This window comes from Buteo buteo, chromosome 3 (assembly GCF_964188355.1).
Source record: "Buteo buteo chromosome 3, bButBut1.hap1.1, whole genome shotgun sequence".
NCBI lineage: Eukaryota > Metazoa > Chordata > Aves > Accipitriformes > Accipitridae > Buteo > Buteo buteo.
Window position 1 is genome coordinate 20,011,277 of NC_134173.1, and position 21,883 is coordinate 20,033,159.

Genomic DNA, 21,883 nt, shown 5'->3' on the forward strand with positions numbered 1-21,883 from the left:
CTTCTTTATTGTTCTTTAAAAATTACACATTAAATTACCACAAAATAATTTTCATCAGTATTGAAAACATGACAACTACTTTTCCATTAAAAAACCACAACGAAAGCAAACTTTAAATTAAACTGGATTAAAAATATACGTGATATGAACAAGTGATAAGGTACAACAAAACCACTAACTACATGAGACAAAGGAAGCCAGTTCTTTTCTGAACACCTTATTCCACAGAAGTGTCTGGACTACTCTGAAGGAAACAGGCCAGTATCAAACATGTTATGACACTAGAGGGCTCACTATCTGAGCGATGTCTTTGTTTCTATAACTCACTCTCATTCCAAATCCTTGATTTTGAGAGAGTGCTAAACAGTCTTGACACAAAACACCAAGATACAAATCAATAAAGGACTAAAATGGGAATTACTGAGAATCAGAATACCAAGGTGTAGATGAAGATACACATGAGCTAGGTTTACATTCAATGAGGCTCTTTTGAGAAAATAGGAACTGGTATTACTTGTCTGAAACATCTGGCTTTATACGGTGGACAAAATAGCCACCCTCTCAATCCAAGCAAATTTCACACAGCCCCCAAGAAGATTTACAAAACTACTTCAAAGTTTCCTGTCACTTGCCTCTTCATGGCTCTTGCAGGATTCAATTGCACTTACTTACAGAGCATGATCCAAAAATAACTCCCATCACTCATACCACAAGCTGAACTAAAATCAGGCAGCTGAATACTCCTCTAAATCTAAGACTAGCAATACACTCAGAAAAGACCAAACATTTACTCTTTCGAGCTTCACAAACACTTTTGAGGAAGTTATTCTGGGAGTTTTACTAACAGTCATCTAAGCATTGCCTTTGCAGTGGCCAGCAGCATACAGCACCTTCAATCTGGCTTTCAAAAGTGTGGGTTGCTTTTTTTTAACTGCAACTCTAGAAAACCTGAGGAGCTCTGCTTCTCCATCTTCTCAACTACTATTACTAAGGAAATTCTGCTCAAAGGAGAAACAGGCTCAGTTCAGAGGCTCATTTTGAAAGGCACAGTCACCTAGAAAAGGAGCTACACTATTCAAAAATAGCTTGTTTCAAGACAAAGAAGCAATGAATTTATAAACTGATGATAAACTGGTTTTTAAACTTAAAAAAAAAAGTTCTGCTTCTTTTGAGACATGAAAGGTCCCCTCAAATCTGCCTTCTCAAAGTGCATAATAAAGAGACAGGATTCAAAACACTCTTCAAATTATTTTGATATTTATTATAATTTCTAACGCCACAGATAATTAAAAAAAAAAACAATCTGCTTTTGTTCCCCATGTGCATGAATGCAGTGACCTCCTTTGTATTTCCTGGATAATTCCCAAAAAAGAGCCTTTAGCTCAGGGACATTTTTTTAGTATCAGACATTTCTTTCAGAGCGGACTGAAATTTTTTTCAAGGTCTAGAGGACTCTTCTGACAGCTTTACCTTTCACCTGCTTCTATAAGCTTTAAAGAAAGAAAAACTGTATAAAGCCTCTTGAGACTCGCAACCATCAGATTCAACAAAGAGCTGGTAACAAATTGTTGCACAAAAGGAAAAGATGACTAAATTTCACTGTTCCTGCAGAACCCAGCTATTTTAGTAGTTTAGTAGCATACTAACAGACAGCATTGATCTGAGCATGGACAGGCAGGAGCAGACACAAGGATAGTAAATCAGGAAAAAAAAATGTCTATTACCATTCAGAGGAGCCACACAATCTAAACTAGCACGACATATCCTTCAAAAAAGAAACCATGCAACAGCAGAAGGATTCTGGAGTTCCCATTCACACAAACATAAATACCGCTACCCTTGGGGGAGTGGGGAAATAAAGTACAAGCTGGCACTAATGGCCTGAGTGCAAAAGCCTAAATCACGATGGTTCCTTGAGAAAAACAAGAGAAGGCAGGGGGAGAGGGAGAACCAGGAAGGAGAAATATTTTATGTCATGCTGCACAGACTGCAACTGAACAAGGAAAAGAACAGGCTAAGACGGATACAGACATTCTGTACATGCACCAAGATACATGCCAACTTCATCTCAGAAAACATGCAGCTTCACTAGGACAGCATTATACTCTCAAAAAGAGCATCTCTCTCTCTCTGCTTGCATGACACCCAGGCCAAAGCTGGTTTTTGAGCACTTAACCTCAGATAAGCTCATGTCTAACTGTACCCACCACACAAAATACCTCATCAGTATTCATCTACTGTTGTTTGCCCAATACTCCCACTGTAAACTGCTTAAGACTATCTTTTGTCTTATATTTGTAGAACTTAAGACAATGGCCTTCTGGATCTGCAACTAGGATGTTCAGAAGCTGTAGTAATTTAACTAATAAAAGGCTCAAGCTATACTGATGTAACTATGATGTCTAATGACAAGAGATATTGTTTTATAAACCTGTAATTTCAATCTAACAACCTCTGGGAGTCAGACCTACTTTAAAGGGGACAGGGAGTTCAGCAACGCACTTAGTAGTGTATATTCAAGATGCCGATTACAGCATCTTCCTAGAATAAAAGTTGTGAGAGTGCCAGGTTATTCCAACTGTTTTGAATGGAGCAATGACAATCCACACCGAGATTTTTCCTCTCTTTTTGACTTACAAGTGCCTTAGAAAGGAATGACAAGACACCTGCCTAATCACCCTCAGAAATACCAGAGATCTCCAAAATCATTATGGACTGAATTTCTATTCCGGCAATCTTACAGTGCAGCCACCGCAACATTAATGCTGGGGTTGCCCCTGGCAACTACACATCTCGGACTACAGCAACTAGTGGGCAGAAAGAAATGACACAGATTCTGAAGAGCCAGTTTCCACTGCTGAAACACAGGGCCAAGTTTCCCAGCCTGCCACAAGCTTGCCAGTTACACTGCAGTAAAATCAAAATACTATGTACTACTGGACAGGTAGGACCTGTACAGAGATCTTTTTGATCAACAGTGTCATTTTGTCTTCAAATTCAGGTCTCCTTCAGTTCCTCAGCTCCAGAAGTCATCCTTCTACCGCCTGGGACAGTCAAACATACAGGAAAAAAAATGACACGAATGCTTTTCTAGAGTGGGAAGGAAGAGCTTAGACAAACCTCCTCAGCCTGTGGTACCCCTGGGAAAGGTGAGAGATCACTGTCACTATCTCTACCTGTTGCTAGTACAGAGTGAACATAAAGAACTTCTCAGAAGCGGACAGGGTTGGGTATCAAGAAGCTCCATTCAAAATTAGTAAGGCTGTTGTAATGTACACACAGAGCCCATCACAGAATATCACCTCTACCTAAAATTGGATAAGAAATTATCTTTTTATTAAATTACATAAAATCTTTGATAATTAACAGGCAGATAACTTGTACAAAAAATGAGGATGCATTATTAAACAAATTCAACAGCATTTTACATGAAACAGCTTAAGTGTTAAGTATATTGTCCTCTTCAATTTAAGACATTGAACTGTAGCTGTTATAAAACCTAATACCTAAGCTGACTGCCACAAAGCACTCTATTTCATGCACAGAACTAAAGTTTATTTAAGCTGTAAACTGTAAACTGTACTGGCACAGTAAAGTGATATATTCAGCCACATCTAAAAACAACATAAGTACACATTAAAAAAGTACACAGACTGGCAAAAGGAATCCAAACTCCTTAAAATGTGTAAGTTACAGTGTTAACTTCAAAAACTATTGGGATTATATGCTTTAAGTGGGATGCTGTTCTTTGACCATTGCTTCAACCACCTTTGAAATTCCAAGAGCACTTGAAACATACAGAACACTTCAAGGCATCTTTAGCAAAGCAAACGCAGGCAGGGTAGTTTTCTTTCAGCACACAATAAAGTCAGGTTGAGCAGGTAAAGAAAAATCATTTACTGCATTTGACAATTTGAGCCCTAATGAAGGAGAAAAGAGTTAAAGTCAGCAGGATAAAAACTAGCAGTAGTATTATAAAGCCAGCAAGAAATGTTTTGAGAACAAGTTCACTGACTTTTATGATAGACCTGACAGGAACAGAGTAAGATCTCCATTAACTCATTCTGCCAGAATTAGAAGTAATGACAGATTAAAGAAAGAATAAGTTAAATTAACATAGCCCCATGTAAAGTACATTCATATGATGTAATAAAGAATTTTTTAATTTAATTATTTGACATAACAGTCACAGAATGGTTGAGGTTGGAAGGGACCTCTGGAGGTCATCTGGGCGAAACCCCCTGCTCAAGCAGGGACAGCCACAGCCAGGTGCCCAGAGCCATGTCTAGATGGCTTCTGAATATCTCCAAGGATGGAGACTCCACAGCCTCCCCAGGCAACCTGTGCCAGTGCTCGGTCACCCTCACAGTAAAAAACAAACAAACAAACAAAAGTGTTTCCTGATGTTCAGAGGCAACCTCCTGTGTTTCACGCTGTGCCCATTGCCTCTGGTCCTGACACCAGGCACCACTGCAAAGAGCCTGACTCTGTCCTCTTTGCACCCTCCCTTCAGGTATTTGTAGATATTGATTAAGATCCCCCTAAGCCTTCTCTTCTCCAGGCTGAGCAGTCCCAGCTCTCCCAGATTTTCCTCACAGGAGAGATGCTCCAGTCTCTTCATCATCTTTGTAGCCCTTCACCGGATTCTCTCCAGTATGTCCATGCCTCCCGTAGTGGGGAGCCCAGACCTGGACCTAGCACTCAGCTATGGCCTCACAAGGGCTGAGCAGAGGGGAAGGATCATCTCCCTTGACCTGCTGGCAACACTCCTCCTAATACAGCCCAGGATACCATTGGCCTTCTTTGCTGCAAGGGCGTATTGCTGCTTCATGGTCAACCTGGTGTCCACCAGGACCTCCAGGGCCTTTTCTGCAAAGCTGCTTTCCATCCAGTCAGACCCCAACATGTATTGGTGCATGGGGGGTTGTTCCTCCCCAAGTGCAGGACTTTGCACTTCTTGTTGAACTTCGCAAGGTGCCTGTCAGCCTGTTTCTCCACCTGCCGGTTCCCTCAGCACTCGTGGGTACATTCCATCGGGGCCCATGGACTTAGGTATGTCCAGTTTACTTAAGTATTCCCTGACCTGTTCATCTTCCACCAAGAGTACTGAAGGAAAGATGTCTAAAATGAAAGAGACCAGTGTTCTGTAGCAAGTCAAAACTACCTTGACTGTCAGATAAGAAAACTTGTCTTAAGATGTACAAAAAGCACTTAATTGCTCCAAATGGGATTTTATAGTACTTTCTGAAAAAGGCATAGGTGACACAGCTGACACAAAAGAAAGCGAGAGGAATGTTTATTTCCATAAATTAGTTTTAAGAAATTAATATGCAGACCTCTGTGAAAACCATCTGAAGAGAATCTGTAACATGCATTGCCAATGAACATAATTCCTTCCTCTTGAAATAGCAAACCCATGACCATTCAAATACCTTCTTCAACTGGAAGAAAAATTCCAACTCTAACAGATCATGTATGTTAAAATTATTCATGGTTTATGAAGCATAACATCTTAGGCTTCATGGATTAATACATTATAGGTCTGAATGATCAGGAATAATCAGTGGATGAAGGTGCAAGATTAATAACACCTACAAATAACCATGGCTTTCAGGTAGATATCCATATATTAGAGCAATACAGAATCTTTCACTTGTTATTATAACCTGGCACTTCAGAAATAGTTATTAGTTTTGTCATCAACCTGCATGTAAACATCAGAATGCAACAAAGGCTTTATAAGAAAGCTGACACACCTCAATGTCCACAGCTCCTTAAGGCTGATTCTAGGCTAGAATTGTTTACAAGGGGTAACATGAAATTTTATCTGAGCTCCCCACAATGACGTGCTGCCAGCATCCATGCTGATGATGTATCCATCAAAGAGTTTTCCTTCTAAAAAATGCTGAAACAATGCGCATTTTTTTAATCCTAAAAGAGCTCATCTTCCTCTGTCAAAGGGGCAAGCAGAGCTTATATATGGCTATAAAGCTTACTAGAGGTGCTTGTGCAGATGCTGGCATGCATGCTTTACTGGGGGCTGGTGACAGAATCATAGAATGGTTTGGGTTGGAAGGGACCTTAAAGATCACCTAGTCCCAAACCCCCCTGCCATGGGCAGGGACACCTTCCTGGTCTAGTAGACCAGGTTTTTCCAAGCCCCATCCAACCTGGCCTTGAACACTTCCAGGGATGGGGCATCCGCAACCTCTCTGGGCAACCTGTCCTAGCACCTCACCACCCTCACAGGGAAGAACTTATTCCTTATATCCAATCTAAATCTACCCTATTTCAGTTTAAAGCCATTACCCCTTGTCCTATCACTACATGCCCTTGTAAAAAGTCCCTCTCTGGCTTTCTTGTAGGCCCCATTTAGGTACTGGAAGGCTGCTATAAGGTCTCCCTGGAGCCTTCTCCAGCTCTCTCAGTCTGTCTTCATAGGAGATGTGCTCCAGCCCTCTGACCATCTTCATGGCCCTCCTCTGGACTCAGTCCAAGACATCCATGTCCTTCTTATGTTGGGGACCCCAGAGCTGTATACAGTACTGCAGGTGGGGTCTCATGAGAGCGGAGTAGCACAGCAGAATCACCTCCCTTGACCTGCTGGTCACACTTCTTTTGATGCAGCCCAGGATACGGTTTGCTTTCTGAGCTGCAAACACATATTGCCAGGTCACGTTGAGCTTCTCATCAACCAACACCCCCAAGTCCTTCTCTGCAAGGCTGCTCTCTGCCCAGCCTGTATTCGTGCTTGGGATTGCCCCGACCCACATGCAGGACCTTGCACTTGGCCTTGCTGAACTTCATGAAGTTCACACGGGCCCACCTCTCTGGGTGGCATCCCTTCCCTCCAGCGTGTTGACCACACCCACCACACAGCCTGGTGATGTCAGTAAACTTGCTGCGGGTGCACTCCATCCCACTGTTCCATGTCCCCGACAAAGATGTTAAACAGTGCTGGTCCCAATACCGATCCCTGAGGAACACCACTCATCACTGCTCTCCACTGGGACATCCAAGCCATTAACCACAACTCTTTGAGTGCGACCATCCAGCCAATTCCTTATACACCGAGTGGTCCATCCACCAAATCCATGTCTCACCAATCTAGAGACAAGGATGTTGTGCTGGACAGTGTCAAATGCTCTGCACAACTCCAGGTAGATGACATCAGTTGCTCTTCGCTTATCCACCAATGCTGTAACCCTGTCGTAGAAGACCACCAAATTTGTCATGCATGATTTGACCTCCATAAAGCTATGCTGGCTGTCACCAACAACCTCCTTATTTTCCATGTGCCTTAGCATAGTGTCCTGGTTTCGGCTGGGACAAATTTAATTTTCTTTCTAGTAGCTGGTATAGTGTTTTGGATTTAGCACGAGAAGAATGTTGAGAACACACTGATGTTTTCAGTTGCTGCTAAGTACTGTTTAGACTAAGTCAAGGATTTTTCAGCTTCTCATGCCCAGCCAGCAAGAAGGCTGGAGGGGCACAAAAAGTTGGCACAGGACACAGCCAGGACAGCTGACCCAAACTGGCCAAAGGGGTATGCCAGACCATGTGACATCATGCCCAGTATATAAACTGGGGGGAGTTGGCCTGGGAGGGGATCACTGCTCAGGAACTAACTGGGCATCAGTCAGCAAGTGGTGAACAATTGCATTGTGCATCACTTGTTTTGTATATTCCAATTATTTTATTATTGTCATTTTAATATTGTTATTATCATCATTATTATTTTCTTCCTTTCTGTTCTATTAAATTGTTCTTATCTCAATCCACGAGTTTTACTTTTTTTTTTCCCCCCAATCCTCTCCCCCATCCCACTGGGTAGTGCAGGAAGTGAGTGAGCAGCTATGTGGTGCTTAGTTGCTGGCTAGGGTTAAACAACACATAGTTTCCAGGAGAATCCATTCCGTGATCTTGCCCGGCACGCAGATGAGACTGACTGGCCTGTAGTTCCCCAGGTCTTCCTTTTTTCCCCTTTTAAAAAGAGGAGTTATGTTTCCCCTTTTCCAGTCAGTAGGAACTTCCCCGGACTGCCATGACTTCTCAAATATGATGGATAGTGGCTCAGCAACTTCATCTGCCAGTTCCCTCAGGACCCGTGGATGCATCTCATGGACTTGTGCACCTTCAGGTTCCTTAGACAGTCTTGAACCTGATCTACAGTGGGCGGTTCTTCATTCTCCCAGTCCCTGACTTTGCCTTCTGCGATTTGGGCAGTGTGGCTGGAGTACTCGCTGGTGAAGACTGAGGCAAAATGTTGTTGAGTACCTCAGCCTTCTCCATGTCCCAGGTAACCAGGTCTCCCATTTCCTTCTGGAGAGGACCCACATTTTCCCTAGTCTTACTTTTATCACCGACATACCTATAGAAGCTTTTGTTGTTGCCCTTGACATCCCTGACCAGATTTAATTCTACCAGGGCTTTGGCTTTCCTAACCTGTTCCCTGGCTGCTCAGACAATTTCTCTGTATTCTTCCCAGGCTACTTGTCCTTGCTTCCACCCTCTGTAGGCTCCCTTCTTCTGTAAAATGGGAATCGAAACCTTTTGCCTGATGTTCTGATAGAGAAAAGACAGAAATACAATACAGTGGCATTTCAAAGCAGACAAAACAAACAATTTTTTTCTTACTTTTTTTTTTTTGGATCAAAATTTCATATTCATCCCAGCTTGTTACTGACATGTTGTTAGTGGCCAAAAAACACAGTAAAAATGCAATAAGCATCTATGTTAAGGGTGAAGTACAGCCGCAGATCGTTACCATGAATTCTAATAAAGAGAACATTACCTACTTTATAGATTAGATAAAATACAGACTAAAAGGAGACTGTCCTGCATTTGATGCTAAAGAAACCATTGTTCATATATAACCTCAACAACAACAAAAAACACTATTAATAAGATAGTATAACATGGAATAACTTCACCCAAATATATTAATATTTGTATTTAGCTTAAGATTTAAAATCTAGCAGTCTGAGTCCAATTCAGTCATATATGTCTATTCTTGACATTTTTCCTATTGAAAGAGTGCCACTAGTAAAGAACTGTCAAGTTACTAACATCAAAGGCACGTTTCTTAAACTTAACCTCCACGTTGTTGTGCATTCCTTAGTTGCAATTTATGCTTGCCAAATACATATTAAGAGCAGACTAAAAATGGTAGCTCATAATTCTACTAGGATAAAGTCTTAAGAATCTAATGATAAAGTATTATTCATCCCAAAGCTCTCTCACCATTGAAATAACAAGAACAGTAGAAATACTGCTGCTGAACATGAACATTTAAACCAGCAAACTACCTCCAAAGTCCTGAAACAACTAAGTAATATGTACAAGCAATCTTTCAGTACAGATGCAACATCAACAATGTAGTTCAGTAAGGGCTGTGTTATAAACCCTGCCTGCTGGAGCAACTATTCTCTTTACTTGCATAAGGTAGGATAACTAATGAATTTGATAATTACAGAGGCTCTTAGATTTCAGAGAATACTATTACAAATAGCAGATTTGAACAACAGAACTAAATAAACAAATAACTTTTCCCTTTTTTCCCCTTTTAAACTTGCTTTGTATTTTAACCTGCTATAGCTTACAAAAGGTTTCAGTGATGCTGAAAAGTCCCGATCTGCCTTTTAAAATATTCAAATATTCAGCAGCTTAAAATATGCATGCATCCTCAAATACAAAATTTCCAACTGGATACACCTTTCTGATCTGAATCACAACATACAAGGTACTCTTCAAACTCCAGAGCAGTAATCAGAATCCCTGCAATCATCTCAGATGACAGCTGTAGCAGCACACAGAAAATCAGTCTTTCCACAGAATACCTGACCAAAAGCTGTTACCTAGCACTTTTCCCAGTGTGCTCCAAGAACTGGGTATCAGAGACCAGACTCAAACATTGAACAGAACACCAGAGCTCTTGTGGTTTTCACCAGTTTCCTTGCAAGTAGTATCCCAACAGTGTAACAACTTCACTTTAAAAATAAATTAATTTCACACTTCTCCCACGGTGGACAAAAGCCCAGAAAGTTCTTTTAAAAAAAAAACCAGTCTCAGCGTTTGACTGCTAGATGGTGTCCAACCTCAGCATTGTAACACAGAGCCCAGTCTGAACAGGCTTAAATAGCAGACATTCAAATTTCCTACAGACAGGTCTAGCTAATCTGGACTACCTCCCAAAGACATGAACAGCTCACTTCAGTTTCAGGGTGACCTTTCATTCTCTGGAAGTACAGACTACAGGTCTTCATCTCCCAAATCTCCAAAAGCCAAGTACAGCATATCACAGTCACTCAGGAAAACAAACACCTGGTTTAAATAAAAGTTGCATTCAGTCACAGTCTTGTCACTCACACAAGATCATAAACTCCATTCCCTCACTACCTTCACATCACAGTACTGAGCAGAGCTAACACAGCCACGCTTCCCAGGACCAGTCAGCTGACGTGTACAGAAGCAGCTAGAGCTCTAACTTGAGCTGCAGCATGGAACATGTCTAGGAGATGTCTAGTTTTTACTTCCACTGGGTCTACTAGACTTAGTGGCCAAATTAACATCATACTGTTAAAATGTTAAATCAACATCATATTCCTATGAATTATAATTACGAAGTTTAATTCACATATGGAGCAGTTACACCTATGTATATGATTTTTAAAAGTATGAACATCCCTTCTTACAAAGAAAAAACCATTAAACATATATCGCAGTCAAGCTATTCTAATGTCTTGGAATGTAACGTGACATACCAGCATCTAGCTTAAGTACATCATTAGGTACCACCATTGCCCTACCAAACTTTCAAGAACATTGTAACCTCATGACCTAGGAGAAGCCTTCTGAAGTCCACAGGAAACAAACCATTTTGTAAGATGGTATCTGATGAATTTAAAACTATTTTTGCACACATAATATTTAGAATGTTGGTTCAGACTGACATGATTCATATTTGAAATTCAAGTAGTTTCTAATGATCTAAATACATTCACAGCCACTTGATGCCAGTTCCTTTTTGTACCAATCCTATCCTTTAGCCTACATAGCTTTTCTTTTCCCCAGTGCTTACTTTTTCCAATATATTTATAGATAGCAATCAGATCCCCTTTCAGTCTTCATTTTGCTAAGATAAACAAGCCAAGCTATTCTACTTCACTTACATTAATAACTTTTTCTTTGCACCATTCAGATAAAGCTTCATCAATGCCATAAACCTTGGCATTAATACTTCCCTCACTACACAACTACAGTCTCATACTTGCCCCGTTTCATGACTCATCACACTTGCAATAAATCTGTGATTAAGTACTAGTCTCTAGTTTTACTCCTTCATCACTTTCAACTAAACTGAGAAAACAGCAGTTCTATTATTAGCACACATCAAATGCACAAATTTTTTTGCATTCATCACACCTCCTAACTTTGCATTACCAATGAGCTCTACCAGCACAGTCCCACCCATACCAGGGTCACTAATGAAGATACTAAACCAAATTCAAACATGACACTGGTCCGTCCTTTAGAAATGTCCTTATTAAGCTTCCAATAGCCTAACAGCTGTGCTGCAGTTTATTTTATAGCTTGTCCCTTCTCTACCTTACAATTTTCCACTAAGCTCTTTTACCTGCAACTTAATTATTAGTTTTGCAGATTCCTCTGTATCAAATTTTCAATATTCAGATCATGGAACAGACCTTCCTAGAAGATACATCAAAACATATAGAAGACAGGGAGTTAGAGACAGCCAGCATGGCTTCACCATGGGCAAATCATGCCTGACTAATCTAGCAGCCTTCTACAATGGAGTAACTGCATCAGTGGACAAGGGAAGAGCTATGGATGCCATCTACCTGGACTTCTGTGAGGCCTTTGATATAGTCCCGCCCCATTCTTATCTCTAAATTGAAGAGATAGGGGTTTGACAGATGGACTGTTAGATAGATAAGGAATTGGCTGGGTGCTCATGTCTAAAGAGTTACAGTCAATGCCTCAATGTCCAAGCGGAAACCAGTAACAAGTGGTATCCCTCAAGGATCCATACTGGGACCAATACTATTCAATGTCTTAATCAATAACATAGTGGGATTGAGTACACCCTCAGCAAGTTTGCAGATGACACCAAACTGAGTGGTAATGTTCATTTGCTTGAGGGATGGGATGCCATCTAGAGGGACCTTGACAGGCTTTGAAGGGTGGGCCCATGCAAACCTCATGAATTTCAACAAGGCCAAGTGCAAGCTCCTGCACCTGGGTCAAGGCAATCCCCAATACCAATACAGACCAGGGGACGAACGTATTGAGGGCAGCCCTGCAGAGGAGGACTTGGGGGTACTGGTGGATGAAAAATGGAACATGAGCTGGGATCGGGTGCTTGCAGCCCAGAAAGCCAATCATATCCTGGGCTGCACAAATAGAAGCAGGGCCATCAGGTCAAGGGAGATGATTGTTCCCCTCTACCCTGCTCTCATGAGAGACCCCACCTGGAGTACTGCATCCACCTCTGGGACCCCCAGTACAAGACAGACATGGACCTGTTAGAGTGGGGTCCAAAGGAGGGCCACAAAAATGGTCAGAAGGCTCCATTCTCCACAGAAGGCTCTGAAGAAAGGCTAAGACAGTTGGGGTGGTTCAGCTTGGAGAAGAGAAGGCTCCAGGGAGACCTTATTGTGGCCTTTAAATACCTAAAGGGGGCTTGTAAGAAAGACAGACTCTTTACCAGGGCCTGTAGTGACAGGACAAGGGGCAATGGCTTTAAACTGAGAGAGGGTAGAGTTAGATTAGATTTAAGGAAGAAATCCTTCCCTGTGAGGGTGGTGAGGCACTGGAACAGGTTGCCCAGAGAGGCTGTGGATGCCCCATCCCTGGAAGCGTTCAAGGCCAGGTTGGATGGGGCTTTGAGCAACCTGGTCTAGTGGAAGGTGTCCCTGCCCATGGCAGGGGGGTTGGAACTAGAGGATCTTTAAAGGTCCCTTCCAGCCCAAACCATTCTATAACTCTATGAAATAATATAATTACATCTGGTAAATCCAGTGGCAAGATCAGATTTTGTTTGGGGGATGCACACAGAAGACATGAAAAAAAAGAGACACAGATAGAGAGAGAAGGAGGTCTCAGATCAGACTGGCACATTCTACCCAGGACACTCATGCTGCATTTTATTCCACATTCCAGCTATCTCCAGGTCTTTGTTCTTTCCTCTTAGGCTTTGCATACTGTCGAGGTCAGACCTATTCAAGCACTGAAGTGTCAAATTAAAAATTACCCCAAGTGAGACCACATTTTGAGAAACAAAGTAAGAAAAAATTCTGATATGACTATCTTTTCAAAATTCAGGCAAACAATTATTTTTTTTTTCTTTTCCTCCTTATTCATGTTGTTAAAAACCAAACACCTGAAGTCCTACACCAGGATAATATTTATCAAACTATCTTACTTCTCAAGACCTTGTTCATATAGAAATAAACTGAAAATATTTATTTTAATTTGCATAACCATGTATTTCTAAATACTTTCAAACCATAAAATGAAATATGACATCTACATTGCCAAATAATTTACAATGCAATGAAGTAACCGTATACAATATAAAAAAACACTAAAAGGCAAGAGAAGCTAAAGAGGCCAAGATCACTATGCACCAGATAAAGTCTTACTACCCTAAGGAAAACAAAGTTACTAAAATTCTAACTTGTGTTTCTGCATTTTTATTTTCAACAATAGCACATCAGAAATTATCTTAGTATGGGTTTGTTTTTTTTTTTAAAGAAATTAGCTTATACAAACTTATCTAGCTCATCTGACAATAAAAGCCTTGTAATTTGACAACTTTCACACTGGAAAATGTAATACTTATCTAATTAGTGATTTTTTTCTCCCCATTTTACAAACAGTAAACTCTCTCCAGCAGCCTTTTCCAGCTTGAATTTACGGCTTGTAAGCTGTGCATGTAATAATCCTCTAATGACTGACGGTCACAAAAATCTGGTTAACAAACATCTCCCAAAGACAAAGTCGGTCAGAAAGTAAAACATATTCACAAACCACAGTCAAGCCGAAACAGGAACAACTTATAATACCAAAACGGACAGACAGCGCACTAAATATTCAGACCTATTAACTGATGCATAAAATAGCTCCTCTTGTTCATGGTAAGCTACTACTTTTCATCTTGGCTTTAAACAATGGTACAGTGTTCATGTATAATACAGTATTTTTTACAATATTAATAATTATGTATTACAGTGATCTAGAACACTTGCTTAGGCTATCACCAAGCAGAACAAGTAGGCACTTTATATTAATTATAGTGTAAAGGTGAAGCTTTTATACCAATGACTACAATAGAAGTACAAGACAGTGAGGTTTGGGTGGTGCTTCTCTGTTTAGTGAAGATGCAATATTAAGTAAAACAGAGTCCTACAAATTGCAGGTAAAGGACAAAACCTCCAAATCTTCACTGCTGTATACCTCCCTCTATCATCATAGGAAAATCTTCCATTATTGAATCTTAAAACACATGGCAAACTAGGTCTGCCAAAATATAAACTAACACCTATAATACACCTGACTTCACAGATCAATACAACTCTTTTTTTGTTAGTTTTAAATGCGGTCTAATACCATGGTAGAGACATCTGTATTAACATAGTATCAGCTCATAAGCAACACCTGGTAAAAAAAATTATCTTCCTTTCTCTTCCTCAACACATTCCCACCAATCATTTTGTGTCTCAGTTTTCATTAATACCTATCATTTAAAAAAAAAAAAAACAACAAAAAAACCGAACAACAACAACAACAACAAACCTAAACAAACAAACAAAACCCCAAACAAACAAACAAAACCCAAAAAAAACCCCAAACCTAAAATACTAACAACTATTACATTTGAGCCAGGAAACAATGGATAGAAGCAGAGATACATAGAAAGGGTAAACAATTCCAGGAATCCTTCTTGAATTTAAAAAAAAAAAAGAAAGAAGTCAAAGACTACTTGTTGAATACTGAGTCATTCTATGGGATGTTCAATCTTCGTCATTACAAAATACTCAGCCAGCAAAAATATTAACTTAAATGGAATCATTTCAAAGTATCAAAAAGACACAACTGTGTTAGTAATCACAACTAGGATTTTTTTCCCTTTGCACTCCCATTGTTAGTTTCAAAAATGTTCTTGAATGAAGATACCAGAAAATTGACATCCCAATCATTTTTTTTTTTTTTTTTTAACCTATCTTAGAAAGCTGGGACATCACAAATTTGCTTGAACTTTGAATAGAGTGAAAACAGGCGTAAAATTTGACATAATCAAGACACACACAAATAAGGCAGTAAGATCACACTTGAGGACTTCAAACCCTGCCTACACTAAAAGATATCCCGGGCCAATTCTGGCAACAGACCTTGAGGGCAGGGGATGCTTTTAACGTTGAGCTATTTTTACCTTTAAATTCCACCCTCTCCATTTGCAGCAACACATAGCCTGTGGCTTTCAATGTTACCAATAGCACTGTAACAATTACAAAATAATCTACAGCAATATTTTTTTATTCTTTAAAAGGTTGTCGAAATCTGCATTTCAGAATGAGCCATAATACTTAAGTGAAGTGCTCTCTACCTCACCTGGAAAGAGTCATTTGAACGTACACCAGCTGATAGCTGATTTTATACACTAAGAATCCCAGATTATGAATCAGATTAATAATCAGAAATTAAATATCATCTGTTACACTGATCTCTCCCAGTAACTCAAACCATCAAAGGGAAAATTTATTGCACACAGACATGCTCAAAAGTTGATTTTAGTCTGCTTACTTGCTGACTTATTTCCAGCTTTGAGGTAACAACAAACAAAAACAAAACAAAAAAAAAAGGAAAAGTGTGCCTCATTATTTTGAGACATTTACACAGGTAACGTAACTAGATTTCACACACTTGTAAGCAAGAACTTCAATAAAGGATATTAATTTAGAATATTCAGACATTTTTATAATGTCTGACTAGTCAGACACCTTAAATCACATGAAATTCAAATTCTGAACACTGTCTACTAATCTTCCAAGGCTCATCAAATCAACTAGTGTTGATTTTCAGTTAGGTGTTGCAGAAGCATGTCTTATGACTGATTAAAAATTTGGTGAAGGTTTTTTAAAAAGGACCATCATCCAAGACCAACTTAAATACACGTTACTTACAATTGCAAAACTGGCTTCTTTGACTTAAGGAAGACCAGGTTTCCATAAAAATGCTAGAAATCTTTGAACTGAAAACTTCAAGTGCTGCTATTTAACTACACAACTATTTTAAAAAAATATTTTTAAAAAAAAGATGTATTTACTCACAAGGAACCAATTCCAGGTTACCATAATCTTTACTAAACTAGAGCTACAGACAATGGTTATGTGCATGAGTCACATGAAAAAGACCCCAGTAAGAAGCAGATGTTCCACCTTCCGAATTAGTTGCTTTTAAGTGTCTTATGTTTCATTTCTTCCCATCCAGCCCTAAAGAAACCCAAACAACTTCAGATTTGAGAAGCTAAACAAAATACGTTGGACTAAACTACAGAAGAAAGCTAACCTACAGGAGTAATATGGCTGAAGACCTGGATACAAGAACCACAAGGCGAATTCTCACTGTGCCACACTGAGTCTCTGAAAGCAGTATTACGTAGTGTATCAACCACCTCTTAGTTTCATCACTTTTAAGTACAGTTTTCCCCCTTGCCACATTTGCACAACATTCTGAAAGGTAGCTATTTGTTTTGTGGTTTTCCTTAGGTATTCCTGATGGTTCCAAAAATCCAAAGAAACCTAGCTATCACAGAAGCAATTAACCATGACCCAAAACACTATTAATGACTGAAATTTCTAGGAATGCAAAGTACTATAAAAACAGGATTCTAATCTTTTGGTCACCAAGGGAAATACATAAAATGTTAGCCACCGTGGGACATTAGACCTCCCCCTGAATCGTGTGGAATAAAATTCAGGATAAAGGTTATCATAGACCTTATTCTTGCTGACCGAGTAAAGTAGATCTAAAGAAAAAATAGAAAGAAAAAAAAAAAGAAAAAAAAGACAGTTTCATCAGGCAGTGATGAATTTAAAGCCTTGTCAACAACTCCTTAAGTTATGTACTTTTTAATTGAAATCATTGTTTGCATAGGGACATACTAACACATTTCACTGTTACCCTAAAGGTCAGCAAATCCATTCTAAGTTCCTGAGGCAAGAAAACCAACAAAGCTATTTGTCCAGTTCAGATGTTTAGACTTAAACTGGATCTCTGTTACATACACATCAATAGTATTAAGTCAATAATAATAATGGATAATTGTCCTGATAAAATAACTCTGAATAGCCAAAAAAAACCCCAACTTCTTTTAAAAACAAAGTTGTATGATTTTCCTACACTAAGTTAAACTTATTCCGAGTCATACATTCTCTTACTAACCAATTACTTTTTAAAACTTAACACTCGGAATTCCCTTCTGCCAATATTGTATTCTTCAGTGCAGTACTTTAGAACTGAATTAGTTTGCAGCCCACAAACCTTTTTAAACACCTCAGAAAAATAACCAGTTAGAAAATATTTATTGAGAGTGCACTCGACGCTCTCTCAATAGATAGCTCTTTCTATAGTATATTACTGTTAATAATATAGTAATAGAGAGTGCTTTCCATGGAGTATTAAGACTGCAGTCTCATTATGCTTCAGATTTTGTTTTTGCCTAGTCTGCTCCACAGAAATTTTCCCAATATATGCATTAGCCTAAAACCAAAGTTTATGCCTAAAGAATACACATTTCATGCTCTAAGTACATAAACACAGCGCAATAAAGATCCCTGACTGACAATGGCTTCACACAGACAGAATTTCTAATCTAGTATTTATGCTATATTCCCTGTATCAACACTTCATTTCATATCAAATAAATACGGCTTACTTCCAGCTTGAAGACAGCTCAACATTTGAAAGCTTCGAATTAGACACGGTAGCTTTTTAATTAAAAAAAAAAAAAAATCACGCATTTTCCTCCAACCTGTTCTTGCAATAAGAATACAGTACTGAAATCTGAGTGCAGCCAGACCTGGCAGCATTTCAACAACGCAAAATAGAAGTGAAAAAGGTAAGTTTCCGCTATGGTTTTGTCTCTGTCTATGGATGTGCAATTTAAAAATTGAAGTTATTAAGAAGAAATTAGTATGTGTGATCAGACAGACTTTGGGTTTTAATTGATTTGAGGGATCAATAAAACAAGTACAGTTTGTTAAAGATCTTTGATAAACCAGTCTTAAGCTTTATTTCTAAAAGCCAGGCCAGCCAAAGGTCTTTTGAGGGAATACAGTGTTCTTCTCCATCATAAACATTCATTTGCTCTAGTTGTCCATTTAAAGATTTTTACAACATCGTAAATTCCACTCTGTCCCTCTAAAACAACGAAAATGAGTCTACTAAAAATGGAAAATAAAACAGAAACATTTATAGGGTTAGAGGAGTACATGTGCTGACACGAGTCACAAGATTTAAAACGTAAGTTCAGGTAACATTAACAACTTTAAAAAACATAAAAAACTAAGATTACCGATTCCAAACCTGAAACGTTACAAGACTCTTCTCAATGCCCCTTACGGGTATGAAATACAATCACAGGAAACTACTGAAAACTACTTATTCGGTCATGCTTTGCTTTATGCCCTTGCCTTCCAAGGATCACGCATCCTCGCGAGAGCCTCCCTTTTCGCAACTACCTGATTTTTCAGGAGAGACACCCCCCCCCCCCCCCGCCCCTGCCCGCAGGGTAACAGCGCTAACGGGGGCCCGTTTTGACGGCAGCACGTCGGGCCGGTCAGAGCCAGCCGATCGGCACGCAGCGTCCCACGGACACGAACTCCCGACACGCTGCCTCCCCACGCACCGCGAACCCGCCCGAGACGCGACAACCCGGCGGAAAGGGCGGGAGTCACGCGCCGGGCCGGGGAGGGGCTGCGAGCGCCCGCAGGTCGCCTCCTCGCACGGCCCAGAGCGACGGCGCAAACCCGCGGCAGCCCGCGGGGACGCCGCCGGCGGCGGCGGCGGCCGGGGCTGGGCTCTGGCAGGCGCCCGCAGCCGGCCCTCCGGGGCGGGGAGGGGGGGGGAGGCCAGGGAGCAGGGTAGCCTCCCGAAGCCAGTCTTCCCCGCCGGCTCCCCTCCTCGCTGCAGCGCCCGCTTCGGGGCCGCTCCTACCCGCTACAGCCAGAGGGAGACCTCCCGGGGAGGGACCGGCGGCCGCGCAGACCCCCGCGCCCACAGAGATGACAGGGCTCCTTCCCCTCCCCGGGCCCCGCTCCTCCAGGGCCGGGCCTGCCGAGCGAAGGGGTGACACGGCGGCGGCCAAGCCGGCCACGCCGCGGGGGGACGCGTGGGGACGAGGGAGCGGACCGGCGCACCGGCGGGGGCCGGAAGGGGGAAAGGGGGGGGGGGGCGGCAGGGCCCCGAGCGTCGCGCCTGGCGGGCGGGCGCCGGGGCCGCGGACGGGGTCTCGAGTCCCCACGGGATCCCAAGATGGCGGCGGCCCCCCCAGCCCCCACCCACCCCCCGACGGAGCCGGGCGGGCAGGGCCCGGCACCGCGGCCCGGGGCAGGGGGGAACGACGAGGCGCCCGCAGGCGGTCCGGGGCCGAGGCGAAACGGGAGACCCCCGCCAGGGCCGGGCAGTCCCGCTGCCCGCCCCCCCCGCCCCGCGCCGGGCTCCCCCTCACCTTTGAATTTGAGGTCGGTGGGCGGATCGAGCACCAGGATCTGCTCGTGCTTCGCCAGAGCCCCGGCGGCCGCCATCTCGCTCGCTCGCTCCGGCGGGAGGAGGAGTGGGGGTAGGAGGAGGGAGGAGGAGGAGGAGGAGGAGGGGCGGGAGGGGGAGGCCGGGCGGCGGCGCCGCTCCCTCGCGGCGGGCGGGCGGGCGGGCACTGGCTCCGCGCGGCTGCGGGCGCTGCCGGCGGGAGGGGAGGGGAGGGGGGTGGCGCGGGCCGAGGGCGGGCGCTGCCGCCTAGCCGCCGCGCGCGCGCTGCCGCCCCGAACCCGGCTCGCCGCCCTCCCCGCGCGACTGGCTGGGCGGCCGCCCGGCAACGCCACCCCTCCGCGGGCACGAGGGCGGCGGAGGCGGCGGGCACCCCTGCGCGCATGCGCCCGCGCGCGGCTCCCGCCCCCTCCCGCACCGGCGGCCGGAGCGAGCGAGACCCGGCCCGGCCGGGCCCGGCCCTCACGACCACCCCCCCCCCCGCTGGAGCCGCCGGGGCGCAGGAGCGGGGCGGGGAGAAGAGAAGCGGCGCCCCAGCCGCGCACGCAGATGGGGCAGGGGCGGCGGGAAGCAACACGCGTGGGCCGCGAACCGCCGGAAGAGACAGAGCGCAGCCGGCCGGCGGAACTACCGCTCCCGCCGCGCCGCGCGGCGGGCGGGGCGGGGCTGGCGCGGGGCGTGCCGGGAGCTGTAGTCTCGGCCGGAGGCTGCGGCGGGCGCCCTTGGCGCCCCCCCCCCCCCCCCCCCCCCCCGCGCCCGGGGCTCACGGGGCTGTGAGGAAGCGCCGGCCTGTCCACCCGCGGGGCCCGCCCTGCCCTCGGAGCTGGAGGACGAGGGCGAGCCGGGGCGGTGAGAGGGAGAGGGGCGAACTGGGCGAATTGTCTCAGGCTCCCCAGGGCCGCCTGCGGCTCTGGACCGGGCCCGGGCCGCTCACGGGAGAGGCTTGAGGGGTGGGAGGCAGCTGGCGGCTGCGGGCGGGCCTAAAGGCAGCTCCCGGGCAGCCGAGTGGAGGGGCCCGGCTCTCAAAGAGGCCTGGAGAACGGCCAATAACTCTCCTCGAGTGGGAGAACTCCCGTCGGGTGAAGGCTTCGGGGTGTTGCCAGGGTGTCGGTGTTGGGAGAGATTGAGCTCCTGCAAAAGCTGAATGAGAGGTAGGAGCCGTTATTTATTGGCAGGCAGGAACACGGCGTATTTGCCACCCTTCTCGCTTGCATTTTTTGTCAGACACGGTGTTTTCACTGCAGGCCTTTTCGTTGATAGCATACTTCCAAGCAGATGGTGCATCTTGCGATATTTGAATACACCGGTAACAGACAAACAAGAAAAAACAGATAGCCAAATCCATCTGAACCTTGAGGATTCCTGTGTCCTAAATCTACTGCTGAAGCATCTGGCTGCAAGATATGTAAATTCGTATTCGTGGGGGGCTGGACTACAGGTGATGGAAATGAAGTCAGAAAGATGAACACATTTACTTTTCCCTGTCTTGCAATCTGGTGTAGGTATGCTGAGAACATGTATAGGGCCATAATAACCCATTTGAAAAATATGTCCTGATAATAAATACATTGAAATGACTAAAATGCTTTACCTTCAAAAGCAGCTCCTCATCATAGTAAGACTTGTGGATCACATAATTTCTTTGGTGAATGCCTCAGCCCCAGCCACAAAGGAAGGGTTTGAGGCCATTCGGCAGGGGAGGAATAATTTAGGTTCAGGCTCTGCCTTGGCTCCAGCAGAGCCCTCACCTTCCATTTCAGCTGCCAGCCTCTCCTCCAGGCCTGCCACCATCACACCTGCCTACTTTAGCACTTTCCTCCATGCCTCCCTTGCCAACAGCAAACACCCATGTGACTTTTAATACCATCACTGACTGAAGAAGAAATAAGTGAGGAGTGCTCTAGAAAAGTACTTCAGAGCAGTGTTACCCGACTGGAATTGGCTTCAATAGGTGGAGTTACGTGGGATATATGTGAAAATGTCATTAGAGGTCTGCAACTACTCTGGCTGCAGTTTTCCGGCTACAGACTTATTTTATGAAGCACATGAAACAGCATCTTCATTTCCCTCCTTTATTTACAGTGCAATATTTAAA

The 21,883-nt window shown here is 43.5% G+C and overlaps 1 protein-coding gene across 1 annotated transcript in view; it reads right to left on the reverse strand.

The window, feature by feature from the left end:
• The window catches only part of VAPA (VAMP associated protein A), a 34,586-nt gene extending 14,669 nt beyond the window's left edge, over positions 1 to 19,917 (reverse strand). Inside the window, exon 1 of the mRNA XM_075022968.1 lies at positions 19,754 to 19,917. Coding sequence (XP_074879069.1) covers positions 19,754 to 19,829 — 76 coding nt within the window. The 5' untranslated portion in view covers positions 19,830 to 19,917. The remainder of the gene's footprint in view (positions 1 to 19,753) is intronic.
• Between the last annotated feature and the right edge of the window lie 1,966 nt (positions 19,918 to 21,883).